Source organism: Asparagus officinalis, chromosome 7 (assembly GCF_001876935.1).
Source record: "Asparagus officinalis chromosome 7, Aspof.V1, whole genome shotgun sequence".
Classification (NCBI taxonomy): Eukaryota; Viridiplantae; Streptophyta; class Magnoliopsida; order Asparagales; family Asparagaceae; genus Asparagus; species Asparagus officinalis.
In genome coordinates, this window is record NC_033800.1 from 111,362,977 (window position 1) to 111,374,223 (window position 11,247).

The 11,247-nt window shown below is 36.7% G+C and overlaps 1 protein-coding gene across 1 annotated transcript in view; it reads right to left on the reverse strand.

Moving 5' to 3' along the window:
• The window catches only part of LOC109848912 (5'-3' exoribonuclease 3-like), a 31,220-nt gene extending 24,451 nt beyond the window's left edge, over positions 1-6,769 (reverse strand). The window contains 6 exon segments of the mRNA XM_020418634.1: positions 802-921; positions 1,035-1,226; positions 1,361-1,437; positions 1,654-1,756; positions 6,562-6,738; positions 6,740-6,769. Of these exon segments, the coding sequence (XP_020274223.1) occupies positions 802-921; positions 1,035-1,226; positions 1,361-1,437; positions 1,654-1,756; positions 6,562-6,738; positions 6,740-6,769 (699 nt within the window).

An 11,247-nucleotide genomic window follows, 5' to 3' on the forward strand; every position in this document is an offset into this window, starting at 1 on the left:
ACTCTATGTCATAAATTTTTAAGTGAGCAAAGCACTATATACTATCATGGCTGCACAAGAACAGTGTTCACCAAGAACAGTGTTCACAGGAAGAATTGATAATTTGACAAACAGGCAGTGCTTTGTAGAGAAAGAACAATAGCACCCTCTCATGTAAATAACAGATCATATATAAAATGTTGTAAAAAGCAGCCTTGGCAACTGCCTAGGAAGTGCAACTTCTAGAAGGGCTTCCATTAGGCAGCTAGGGGCTCTAGGCACCGAGCTCCTGGACAAACTTAGCACTTTCAAGGCAATCAATAACAGATTTACAACAGAAGCATGCTTAACCTTTTTACGAAGTTGATCTTTTCATCTAGATTCAACAAGGGAAAAAATGAACATTAAGAAAATTTAAAAAACTATAGAAGGAAGAAAAGAGAATAAAACACAGTTAAAACAAATTCTCTATTTGCTTAGAACTAATTTCTCTTGGAATTAAGTGGAGAGCTATTAAGAGACTTGAGATAGTTGAAAAGCACAAGATGAATTGAAGAAAAATACATGTAATCCATAACCAACTTTTCATCACCTCAAATTTCAAATATATAACTACCAATTTGTCAAAAAGTCTCAGACTGGCATACAAACACATCAATATCTGGATAGAAGCATGCAAGTGGAACATGAAGGAAAATCTTATTGCAAAGATTAACTCATACAAAAAGGAAAAGACAAATAAAAGTATAAAATAGAATAAATATGGAATTCTTTTCCTTTCCAGTAAAGGTAAAACAGACTAACAACCAAGTCAGCACTTACCAAACCATACAAACAGTGACGAGTATTAGGGTTATAACCAGGAAGATTTCGTTGTAGTCGGATGTATGACATAATTTTGTGCTCCCCTTCACCAGGAACGTTTGCATCAGAAAGAATAACCTTCAGGAAATAAATCAAAGAATTGGTTGGAATTCAACAATGGCTCAATCTACCGGTTACAAAAAACTAAAAGGTATAAGAATAACAATTAAACAAAATTCCATGATTCATACTTTAATCTGCCTCCACCCAGGATCATAATTTAGTCTCAGATGAATGTAATACTGCAATGCAGTGGATAATACAGCCATAAATTCAGTCCCAGGAGTAATGACATTAGAGTCACAAACTTGTGAATCCTGTTTCGGAGGAAGCTTTCGGCCTTCACTCTCAAACTCTTGCCGCAACCGCTCCTCTTCTGCTGCCTAAGAAAAGAAATGGATGTTCAAGAACAAACAAACAGAGCTAACTACATCTTTAGGAGTGATTAAATCATACACCAAATACTTAAATGCAAACATGAGATAGTACGGAACAGAATACTTATTGCTATACCCACCGCATCTGCTGCATCTTTAGCTGCTCTAAAACGTCTAGAACGCTGCTGGTTCATTTTGGCCCTTGGTGCAACACCATCTACAGTGTTTAGGACCATAACGTGATAAAGTAGGGAAAAAACATATAAAATACAAATTATTCAAATAACTATGACAAGGATGCTTATTATGCAAAAACTATGAAGAATAATTGAGAGCATAAGAAAATCAATGTACTTTTCAATCACAGGAAGATTTATGCAGATGAACAATCATCCTATAAATAAAAATATAAAAGGCTAATAGATGAACTCACCAATCGCCATGTATAAAAGCTTCCGAGGTCGTATCATGATAAAAAGCCTGTCAATGTAGTCAAACATGCACTGGAAAACCTCATCAAAAGTTGTCGGAGCTGGCTGTTGGAAAGCATCAAATAAGAATCAGTTGAAAAGCCAAGTAACATGATCCTGCTATCTAAACAATTTTGTCAAATTACAGAAGAATATATGATAAACAGAACCCTATAGTGTTAGGTGCATCTTATCACAGCATTTTAGCAAATGGGATTAGTTTCAGGACATAGAGAACAATCCATGAAAGAATTAAGTAAAAAATAGCTGGAAACATTGAATTGATCCTCTAAATTGATAATGATTTCCTATTCAATACCTATGGAGAGAAAATAATTGCAACAAACCAAGTAGCACAATTTGATGTGCTCTTTAGCATAAGGTATCTACCAGCAATTCATTTATAACTGTAAATTTGCATAAGCAACAGTAAATTACAAGTAAAACACAGAATGACTCAGTCATCAATCATAAAGGAAAGAAGGTGTGAACAAGAGAACTAGAGGCTTACCATAATAAGTATGATTTAAATGTAACTCCAAATCGCAAGATGAAGGCGTGCAGAAAAAATACTGGTACTAGTATATTTCAATACTTAGTATATATGAAAATGCGCTGTAATCCCCCCCCCCCCCCCCCCCATTAAATGGAAGAACAATCACATGTCGTCAGTTAACAGCAAGTTCATGCTGTCTTCTCAACTGTTAGACTCACAAGGAAACCTCTCAACTTACTACATCCCGCTAGCTAGAGGGGGAAAGGTCAAGGTTTTAAATATCGGTTATCGAAAATATATCGCATAGCCAAAATTCATATCGGATCCCTGTTATCGGGGATCAGTAGTAAAAATCGGAGTGTCACATCGAATGGTAAGCATATGTAACATAATGTCCTAAAATGTAATCTAAGCACATTTAATGAAATATCAAGAGAGAATCTTTGAGAGAGGTCATCGATAGAGTTCTTCGAGGGAGAAATTTGCAAGGGATTTGGGGGAGAGAACAATGGAGACGGAGAGAATTAGGATTACATAACGAGCGGATGTGAAATAGAATAGGATAGCATGGTTTTTGTTTAGTAGATGCGAGTTGGGTATGGAAAAAAACGGGTTTCTGCCTCTAAATCTGAACCAGTTCACTTAAAATGTAAATTGTATAAAATCGAGTGATTTTTAACCCACGAGAAATCGGTCGCATTATCGGATTTACATCGATATATTGTGACAAATCAGGCAAAAACAATATGCGAAAGAACTTGTATCCGACATGGCCCAAACCCTATATATCGACGATAAATCGATAAAATCGGTCTATTTTTAAAACACTGGGAAATGTAAAGAAAGGCGTGTATGCGCTTGGGGTGGGGGTAAGAGGTGGGGTGCTATACTAACCTAAATGGACGAATGTCTCAAAGCAATTGGCTATTACCAATTTTATGTATGCCAACAAGGCAGAATTTCCTACCATCCATGCAATAAATTGTTAATTATCTTCTATACTGAGCTAAAACATAGACAAGTGAAACAAATGAATAATTCTAGCATTGTGCAAAATCATTATTGAAATCTTATTAACAAAAAGATGATCATGAAAAAATGAATTAACACTCCCCCTAATAGCAAGCAATGCTTTCAACTAAAGGTTGTTTACTTAAAAATAATGAGAGTATCAAAGTTCGAATCATAAATTATAAGTGACCCCTTCATATCAAGTACAATTTCTAAGATGAAAAAAATCCTTCATAAATATGTCATTTCTTAAATTCAATCGTTGATAGGTTTGCACCATGTAGATGGTCGCTCATAAGATCCTGCTCAATTCTTCAATATTGTTCTCAATTAAATCATGCTCCATAGCCAACTCCATTTTACAAGAACGGTTAAAAATGGGGCATAATAGGGGAAAACAAAATGAACAATATGACTCCACCTTAATCTACTTATTTTAGCAGCAACATATACTAGATGTAAAATCACTACACTACAACATAATTGCTCAAATGGTGTGCATCATTAGAAATAGAAGAAGTCATCTTATAGGACCTAACCTTCCTCCCTCAAATAGAAGAAGTGGCAAAGGTACATAACTCACATCCATTATTGATTAAGCCCTTCGAGATCAACATGACTCTTATGATCAAGGTTCTAAAACATAGTTCCATTATGCATACGGTCTGATCTCGAGTAGCGATCTCGAGTAGCGATTAATCGGATTATGCGGCATTACACATTTTTTAAAAATATTTATAATATATATATTATTTACCATATAACAAAATATAATCATTCATGAAAAATATAAAAGCATCCCAAGCAAAATACTAAAAATAATATCTCAAGCTAGTTAAATTAAAGTCGTTACACACTCAAAAGTAAAAGTAAAACTACTAAAAAAGTTCATAAAGTACAAAGAGTCTATTCTCAAGCAGTGAACGGGTCCAGGGTATTTCTTAAAGCGTTGTTTTGATTGGACTCGGGACAGTAAAGGGGATATTAAGATCAAAACGAGTAGGGTTTTAAAAACGCAAACAGGTTGTATTTTTAACTTAAAAATAAGTGTCAGTACCGTATATTACCCGCCTGCTTAATGTAATTATGCGACCGGGTACCAATTAACTACCCAATTATGTGTTTGACTGCATAATCGAGTGGGTAATGCATACCGGTAATGCATACCCAGAACGATTTAATCTTAAGTACGAGTACTCGGCCAATTAATCAGTCGGGTAGCCTGTGTTTTAGAACACTTCTATGGATTATCCTTAAAGTAATAGCTTTAGAGGCATAATTAAATAAACTTTGCCAAAAGAGCTATCCCATTACTCTCCTTCCCTTAAATTCATACACAAATTTAACCTAACATTTTGCGTAATTTTTGTACATGAAGCAATGATTGATTTTGCATCCTAATAATGAGCTTTAATAGACTTGCTCATTACGCGCATAACCTTTTCAAAATTTGGAGACAAATGTACCTTTGTTTCCATGTTGACATCAGTTCCAATAAGAACATACACATGCTAATTGATTAAATCTGATATACACACTAACACAAGAGAGCATATGATTTTCAATATTGCACTTGATGAGTAATCTGGATGTATCTAAGTTGTAAGTGGTAAATTGCCACGACTAGCTAATTATTAGCTTGTTTTCCGCAGACAATCAGTGAAGAAGACATTTATAAAGCATAAAGATATATATTTATAAAATACACACATTATAGTCTCTTATGTTATAATGTTAGTTAACCAAATCTAAAATATTTCAGATAAGCCCCCCAAATCTAAGATATCTATACTAGAATATAATAGAAATAGTGGGAATCTAAGATATCTATACTACAATATAATGGAAATAGTGGGAGTAGGCCAAAATTGGATGAGAGGTGGACATGTCCTCCATTCTTATTATATTTGAAAGGGTAGAATTGTAATTTTATAGAACTTTTTTCCTTTTCCCTTTCTTTTTTCTAGAACTTTCTAAAATGTTGACATAAGCTTATTATTAAAGCTTATTAATAATATACCCATTACATTGCATATTATAAGAGATATAAATATGAAATGATAAAGTTCTTTTCCAAAAAAATGCACATAAATAAATACATAAAAATAACAATTAGAATTTCAATATGTTCCAATCTAAATATCATCAAAAGTGTATATCTAGATACCTAGGCTAAAAATAATTAAAATAATAACTTAAATGAAATATGAAAAATAGACTCTTCTAAAAAATATTGCATAAGGAAATTATGTATTAGCTCAAATTGAAATACTTATCATAGCCAATTCCCAATAGGATAAATAAAATATGGCTTATTAAATGAAGACCATAAATGCTCTTGAAATTTTTGATGATCCCTTAGGAAAGTGACTCATTTTATATAAAAAATAGAATTTTTAGGTTTTAATTTCTGTTACACGTGCATTTGCACGCGCAATAGTGCTAGCTTTAAATAAGTCATCTTTAAGTAATCTGAAATAAGTCCTCTTAGGTATGGTTAATACCCGATACCTGCTCCAGCTACCCAAGTTAACCCATGTTCAAGAAGAAGGGGGATTTATTATCCCTCCCTCTCTCTCAAAACCTCAACTCAGAAAAACTCATCTTATCTCAAAATAAGCCCAAAAAATACAATAAATTAGATAGAAAGGAAATGACCTTCTCTCTCCAAAACTTTGTCGACAGACTAGTGTTTGATAATCTCGTCTTTGGTGTTAACGATGATGAGATCACAAGGGAAAAAAAACTCCACTGATTTAAACGACCTTGATTGATGTTTAAATTTTCTCTCTAATTCTCAATTTTTCTGGTTCAGCAACCATGATTTGAGCAGATTTTGGGAATCACTGAATGGTCATCAGAAATTGGGGGAACTGAGTCTGATTCTCCATTTAAGATATAAAGGTAATTCCTCGACTCCAAATGTTGGTTTTATTAGCTTGTGCTGACTCTTGTTGTACAATCTGTTTAAAATTATGGAGTTATTGGTTTCTGCTTCTTTTCTTTCTTTTTTTTTCCTCCTCTTGAGTTATCTGTTTTTAATCATACACTTGGTTTTGTGGTCAAATTTTAAACCAGCTGTACTATAATATAGTTGAAGTTTTACTGAGATATGGGTGTGGAAGAACATTTCTAGAACAAGTAGAAGAAAATATGAATACAGTTTGCACTTTGTATTTAACGTAACAGTCCCTCTAGTTTGTATTTAACATTCTTCAACAAGACAGGAGCTTGGTTTAGTATAACTAACCAAATTCTTTAACCGTCACCAGAATCATAAATTTCCTCTCAAGAATTTAAAAAACAGAAATAAAATATTTCAGCTAAAACTTCACAGAGAGACGAAGAGCGAGCTTGTGCTTACTCGATCTTCAGGGTGAAAGCAAGGATGGATGATGCCGTTCATGTCGAGATAGAGATTGTCAAACTCGAGCTTGTTAGGGTTTGGTTTCGACGTGTCGACAGGGATCTTGACGTCGTCGATATCGACGGCCTCTTCCTCTATGACGTCGACCACCACCATCGGGTACTTCTCCGCTAGCTAGCCACCGGTAGAACGCTGGAACTCCCATGGCTGCTTCTCCTCCTTCCTCCTCAAAATTTCTTCGAAATCTCGGGCTAAAACCAAGAGAGAAGGAACAAAGGAGGAGGAAACCCTAGGATGGCGGTAGGGAGAGGTGGGGAAATTTTCGGGTACGGATTGGGAATTTCGATTGAGAATGCAAGAATATCCGATCCGCTATTGGAGGAGGGATTAAGTATCTCAATCTGACGTGGATGAAGAAGGCGGTTTGGTTGGGTTTTAGTCATGAGTAGTTCTACAGGGACCATTTTTATGGGACAGGAGGAGGGGACAGGTGAGGTGTTCTCTCTCCATTAGTTAACACAATAGTGCGTCAACCAATGGGGAGGGAACACCTCACCTGTCCTCTCCCCCTGCCCCATAAAAATGGTCCCCAATGCATTTTCCTTTAGTCATAGGCTTGGGCTGTGCTTTATTTTATGAGAGTCCCGGGCTTAGCTAGTTGCTTTCCCGAAAATATGGTAAACCTAAACCCATTTCCACGTCAAATTTTCCTTCTTTCCCCCTTCTCGTGCGTCTTTTGGGAAGTATATTTTTTATTTATTTCAAACATAAATGAAGGGTGTAAATATTATTTTTAAGAGAAGAAGGAAGTAAACATGTTGTACCATAAATCAACAATTTCATTCGAATTTTAAGAAAATAAAACGCTACTTTTAAAAACTAGGTATCATTGAATTCCGCGTTCTCAAAACCCCACTCCCTAATGTTCTACTATTAAATCCCATGTTTTCCATGCAAAAAACTAAAAATTTGAATTTTTTTTATAATTCTGTCGTTTCATGACGTTTTGGAAACCCTTTCTAATGAGTTTATGGTGAACTAAACTTGCTTTTAGAAATCTATTTTTACCAATTATTGTCGTTGGTGAGTGTGTCAAAGCATTTCCACATGATTTCACCCATTTTTAGTAAACAAAACAGCCCCAACCATAAGGGCTTGTTTGGATTGAGGGGAATGAGGGTGAAGGGAAGTTAGGGGAACCATTCACCTCCATTCACCTTATTTGGGAACACTTAGGAGGTGAAGTTAATTCACCCTAGTTCCCCTTGGTTCACCCCCTAATAGTATAAAATTTTTTACCCCCCAAATTGGGGTGTAACCAAGGGGAAAGAAACTCCCTTCCCTTCCCTTCTCTCAGTTTCCATTAACTTCCCTTCACCCCTTACAAATCCAAATAGGCCCTAAAGCTATATTTTTATAACCACTAGATTTTATGCACGTGCAATTCACGTGGTTAAATATCATGAGTAAATATTTTTAATGTATTTCCTTACTAAAATTTGTTCCTTAGTTCCACTTTGATCGTTTTTGCTCACTTATGCCTTTAAATTTTAGCATTGTGATTATTTATTTTCTTTGATGTTTGTTTGAATGGGCTATACCAAGTTTAAATTTTTATGTTGATAATTAAAATGATAGGAAACAAATATAATCTAAAGCTGATTTGATTTTTCACGTTATTTGGGCCGACATAAAACCAAGTTTGAAAGTATAATGTTGTAAAAGTGAAAAACACTTAAAAAAGTAGTGTGTTAAAAGAAAAATGGATAATTAAAGCTAAAAAGCCAAGATGATAAATTAAAAGTGCACTAAAATAATAAAGAGAATATGAAGTTTGTTGCTAATTAATTGATAGACTTCAGAAAAAAATCATTGACTAAAGATTAAGGCTAACTCTGGTATATTTTATATGATAAAAGCATCTACATAACCATATAATATATTTAAAAAAGTTCATGAAAATCATTTCTAAAGATTCCTGGTTTTACACAAAAATTTAATTTATTCTATATAAAATATTCAAAAATAAAACTTTTATTCTTTTTGTTTTATTTTTTTATTGAGTTAAGATCAATCATTCTTCACATTTATCTTTTTCTTGAGCAATTCTAGAGTTGTGTCTGTTAGACCCTAGAGGGGGGTGATTAGGGTCTTATGTTAATCTAATCTTATTTTATGCCAATTAAAACTTATTAATAAATTATTCTTCTTGCAAGATAGATATACAATATGTTATAAGCAATAATAAGCAATATGAACAAATGAATATATCCTAGCAATGAGATATACTATGAAATATATGCAATGATATATAAACTAACACAAGGGTGAAATAAACAATCTACAAATGTGATAGGGCAATTGACAATGGCGACAAGAATGTAATGAACACTAAGCACAAATGAAACGCCAAAGCAAACTCAAACACAAGCAAATAATCATGGAGTTCGGACCTTCCGTCCTACGTCTCCGCTCCCCACTCCCGGAGAGAAATCCACTATCACAACTGGGTTTTCTACGCTGACCCGAATAACGTTTACACCTTACAATTTCATTCACGGAGTTCGGTCCCCACGACCTACGTCTCCGCTCCTCACCTCGAGGAAATCTCCACTACACACTCGGTTTTCTAGCTAACCGAAAACTTTACAATTGTTCGCGGGAAAAATTACGTTCTTTGATTCCATTGATTCCTTTGTCAACAGTTTATTGATTACAAAGATCCGGTCTTTTTATAAGATCCGGTTACAACGAGATCAAAAAAGAAATAAAAATTACAACTTTCCTTATTTGTCGAACGAATCGCGAGATCCTGTTTTGCGGTCTCTCGCTTGTGCTGCGCTGGGGTTAATCCGTGGACCACCGCGCGATCTTGATCCGGTCGGATCTACACGGTACGACGGGTGCTATTTCACGAAGGAAATAACAGTCGGGGGTACTATTTCACCAAGGAAATAATAGCCTTTAGTAATCGAAATCGACCAAGCGAAATCGAGACTCTTCTCGGGATCAAAGGCCAAGCTTTGATCCGGAGTATTACCGTGTAGATCTCAGATCTGATCTCTCTCGAAGTCCTGCCTTATTTGGTGTGGATGATCGCCAAGAACCAGATCTGAAAAGTTGAGTCTTCTAAGTTGAAAATCCGAGGGTGAGTTCTCAATCCAGCAGAGTTTCGGCTCCAAAATTCCAACCTCCAAAACAATGAGCCATCAAGCCTATTTATAGGCATTTAGAACCAGATCTGGGCTCAGATCTGGGCCCAGATCTGGGCTTAGCCCAGGTGGCTCGGCCACCTAGGTGGCTCGGCCACCGAGCCACCTCCTGGTGGCTCGGTTTTGGCCGAGCCACCTAGGAGGTGGCTCGGCCATGGCTGAGCCAGAGGTGGCTCGGCCACGGAGCCACCTAGAGGTGGCTCGGTTTCGGCCGAGTCCTCCAGGTGTTTGGTTTTGCGCCCGTTTTCCGGTTTCGCGGTTTATCCGAGCTTTATTATTGATCTGGATTCTGATTTGGCAGTCTGGATCCCGATTTAGCAGTAAATCCGCTTCGGTATTCGAGTTTGAATCCGTTCCACAGTTGGATGACTCGTTGACTCACCGAACCGTTAGCTTGATTCCGCACGCGAGTGGATGTATTCCGTTGTCTGCGTGCGATTCGTTAACCTCGCCGCCTCGTTAATCCGCTTCGTCGCGTGTCACTTGGCTTCGATTTGGTGGACTAACGCTCGTGTTTAGATACGTCACCCGATGGTTCATTGGTTTGTCGAATCACCATGCCGAGCTGTGTTAAGGGACCCATAGGCAGTTTTATACGCCTACAGATACCCCCTCCAAAGTATTTCAGCCTCGTTCTTTTATAGAAGAGTCTGGAATACTTTGGATATGATTGTCCCAACCTTCAGTCTGTGTAACGGGACCTTGGAATGGCTTCTGTTCTTGATTCCTTTAATCCTTCAGGCTATTCGGTGCTTTGTCGAATGTCTGTAAGGGTTCCGATGTTGCATTTATTGTCTGACCGTTGTCGGAATTTTGAACTTGAAGTCGATTCCTGATTTTCTGATCTTTAGCTCGTGTTTGTTGGTTCAACATAGAACTGACCATCGATTGTTGGCGCTGAGTCCATACTTGCGACGCGTTGTTCGGCGTAGTGTTGTTGAGTTATCCTTAAGAATATTTTTAGAAAAATATTCTCCAGAAACTTCTCAACCAAAAATAGGGAATAGTTTATACTCGTATACCTTATTGGAGTATTTTCATGTCTGAATGAGCCGAACCGGCCTAATAATGAGCTGAACCGGCCTGATAATGACCCAAAAAAGGCAGTAATTAGGCTCAAAAAATCTTCCGACCCCTCCGAATGTGTGGGAGAGGAAAGAATAAACAAAGGACTGAACCCTCGGTCGATTTGAAGTCATTTCGATGCTCGGTTCAGCTTCAATTTGAATTCTGGTTCAAATCTGGTTCAAACTGGTTCAACCTGGTTCAAGACTGGTTCAACCTGGTTCAAGGCTGGTTCAGAACTAGTTCAAGTCTGGTTCAGACTGGTTCATCCTGGTCTGGTCTGGTTCAGTCTGGTTTGGCCTGGTTCAGCCTGGTCTGGCCTGGTTCAGCCCTCTTTGAACTGATTTGGACTGGTCTGATTTGGTTCAACCTGGTCCGGTCTGGTTCAAGGCTGGTTCAACTATAA